This window comes from Eptatretus burgeri, chromosome 1 (assembly GCF_056783735.1).
Source record: "Eptatretus burgeri isolate ZD-2024b chromosome 1, Ebu_testis_v1, whole genome shotgun sequence".
NCBI lineage: Eukaryota > Metazoa > Chordata > Myxini > Myxiniformes > Myxinidae > Eptatretus > Eptatretus burgeri.
Window position 1 is genome coordinate 153,646,961 of NC_140961.1, and position 3,267 is coordinate 153,650,227.

Consider the following 3,267-nt stretch of genomic DNA (forward strand, 5'->3'; position numbering starts at 1 on the left):
TGTAAATTGAGTTGAGACTGTTTGGAAGATTGTACCACACACAGACAAACTGGTGGGAGTGGAGGGGTCGTTGCAGCTAAAGGTTCTCTTTGAGGTTTTAGGTTAACACATAAACTGTGAAAATGGAGTTCTTATTGTAACTTGCCACTTTGACACTTGGATTGGGTTTAAGTCTGTCAATTTCGAGGAGACCTCAGCCATGGAGATTCATTAAGGAGTTAGGGACGTCCTGTGGGAAGAAGTGTTCTGTTTTCATTTTTGTATGCATTGTCGAGGCTCATGAAGGAGCTTGAGCAGAATGGAATGGAACAAAACGGAATATTTGGAAATACAAATGCAGGGTAGAGTTGAGAGCGAGAGTAATAACAAATGGATGGGGAGAACAACACATTTGTTGAAGAAGCTGCACACAAGTTGCAATACAGTAAGAAAGGAAGGGGAAAGGTGGGATGAAACAGAAATGGAACAAACCAGGTGATAACAAGCAATCAAAAGGGGTTGAGAGAGGTGGGGAAGGGCTGAGATGGGTCACAATAAGCTGGAAAAAGGAAGTTTTTGGGAATGTGTCCTCTTTCAAAAGAAAATACAAATCTGGGGCTCAGATATTCGAATCGAAATCTGACAATTTTGTGAGAATTATTTGCAAAAGAATGTCAAAGTAAATATTATGTGATCCATGCATATATTTTGTTGAATTGTGCTTAGATTCTCCGAACTGCTTTTCTTGTCCAGAGATTTTCTGGTCCACAAAGGAAAATAATGGTTGTGTACAGATGCCTTTTGAGTTTTTAGACTTTTCAGACCCCCTCAGTGTTACACTGCTGGCATGTACTGCAGTGGGACTTGTGTTCACAATGGTCATCAGTGTGATGATGTATCTTCTTCATGAGATGCGAATTGGAATTGGACTTTTACTTTTGGCACTGACAAGTTGCTTTGTTTGTACGATTAGTTTTGTCGGTGAACCAACAAATGCAACTTGTCCAATAAGGCAAACACTTGGCTCCACTTCCCTTGTGTTTGTCATTTCTTGTGTTATAAGCAGAACCTATGAAATGCTTTTGCAAACAAGAGGTAAGATTTTTCACTGCTGCCTTAAATGAGGCAATTATTGATGATTTGACAGTCAATTAATATGCATCCCTTTGTTGTTTTTACAAAATGGTTGTGGTGAATAACACAATATTTAAAAGTGATTAATTATCTTCTGATTCAAACTCGTGATGGAGACATTTTCTGAGCCTATTGCTTATTTGGGATCAATAGGAAGTATAATGATGAAGTTAGTCACGTTGAAACAAAATTAATGGTTTTTCTCTTTTTTCACAAATTTGCACTGAAAACACTTGCTCTTCATGTCATCACCTGACATCTTTACTTTTGTGTTTTGTACATGAGAATCTTAAAAAAAAAATGTGTTCCATAATGGATCCCCAATCCTCATCTCATCGTAGAGCATCAAATGGCACCTCAAATACAGATTAGATAACACCAGGAGTTCAACACAATGAGATACCTGAGTGCAACACAATGAGACACCTTGTTTGCTCAGTTAACATGTCCTATCTACTTCAGAATTTGTTATCTTTATCAGAAATACAAATGATAATTTTCTTCCTTTCAATAAATATTTTATATTATCTCATCAGAGTTAACTAAACCGAAACATTTTTCCAGGTCCACTTCCAGATATTAGTTTCTGGATAATGTTGAGAAGAGTGAATCCACAAGTTTTCATTTTGCTGGGTGTGTGCCCTCAACTGCTACTGTGTATTTCTTGGGTCTTATGGAACCCCACAAAGTCAATGAAAAATTTATTGTCAAATCCAGGAACCATCATATTGGAGTGTCGAAATTCATCACCTGTTTGGCCAATCAGTACTTTTTCTTATTTGGGACTCTTGATTTTTCTATGTTTATGTTTTTCTATGAAAATATCTGAACTTTCCCCATCATTCAGTGAGATAAGATTTGTTACCTTCAGTATGCTTGTCTGCTCTCTCATTTGTTTGGCCTTTGTTCCAGCCTATGCAAGTACACAGGGAAAATATTCTACCGCCTCTGAAATATTTGCTCTCCTTGCTACTGCCTTTGGGATTCTGGGTTGTATTTTTGTCCCAAAATGTTATTCCACATTCAAACTGTGGAAAAGGAATAAGGAGTAAATGTGCATGAATTATGTCGGTTTTAAACCACATTTGTAATACTTAAAGCTGATGTGGAATTGAAAGTCGAGGCAAAAACCTATTTTCATTCCATCATTTATCTTTGTGTATTTTCAAAGTTTTCAATGTGCTGGTTGTGTCTGGATCTCCAGCTTTTGAAGAATGGTTAAATATTCTCATTCCTATACAACTTGTTTATTGTTAAAAGTATATTTCTTCTCTTTTGATGTGACATTTTTGCATTAGTTTTGTTATTTAAGTGAATAAAGACAATTATTCGGAAGGTTTTTTTCACTCAGCTGCTATGCAGCATAAGGCCCAAACCACAGCCCTCCACAGTTTCCGATATTGGACGAGATGTTGTGCTTCTTCCAGAGTAATTTCATCGTCCATTAGATCCTTCTCCATTATTTGCGCCCTTCTGTTTCTGATACAAAACATTGGCCGAATGTGGTTAATTTTGCTTTAATTTATAACTTTCTCTGGTCTTTCCTGTGCAAATGTTTCATCATGTCCAAACCATTTCATTCTATAAGTGTGAATTCTCATAATCATTAAAATGTGTTTGTCTTTCTTTGATATCATTTATTACTCAAAAAAAATCCTATGTTATGTTAATTAAGTTTCTGATTAAATGCATTTGAAATGAATCTTTTTTCCTTCTCTGAATTTTTTTTAGTGTCCATGTCAAGGATCCATACGTGTACTAACTCTTACATTGAATATCTTAATCGTTATCTTTTATGATATGTGTTTCCTTTTCCCCAAAAGTGACTTGCGTAATACCAGAGGATGAGAGAGGTGCTCCAAATTCAAACATTGGGAGAATGTTTGTAAATATATATCCAAACCTCATACATTTTGTAAATCAAAACTCAATCTTCAATCTTGAATCCATTTTTCCAATTTTTTTTCAAAACTCGATCAAAACTAAATTTTTATTCAACTTGCTCAAGATGTAGACATTCTGAAGCATTGCTGCCAAGGTGTGGCCCTCGAAGATCCCACTTGAGGTTATTTTTAATTAGAACACCAAGGATTTTGAGAACAGAGACAACTTCAATTGGGACATCATCGATCTCCAGTTGAAAGGGCAGTCGTG

General features: G+C 36.1%; 1 protein-coding gene across 1 annotated transcript in view; it reads left to right on the forward strand.

Annotated features, from left to right (window-relative positions):
* Positions 1-2,681, forward strand: part of LOC147035782 (extracellular calcium-sensing receptor-like) — a 14,375-nt gene extending 11,694 nt beyond the window's left edge. Inside the window, exons 2-3 of the mRNA XM_085847462.1 lie at positions 706-1,074; positions 1,678-2,681. Coding sequence (XP_085703588.1) covers positions 706-1,074; positions 1,678-2,165 — 857 coding nt within the window. The 3' untranslated portion in view covers positions 2,166-2,681. The remainder of the gene's footprint in view (positions 1-705; positions 1,075-1,677) is intronic.
* Positions 2,682-3,267: the final 586 nt, after the last annotated feature.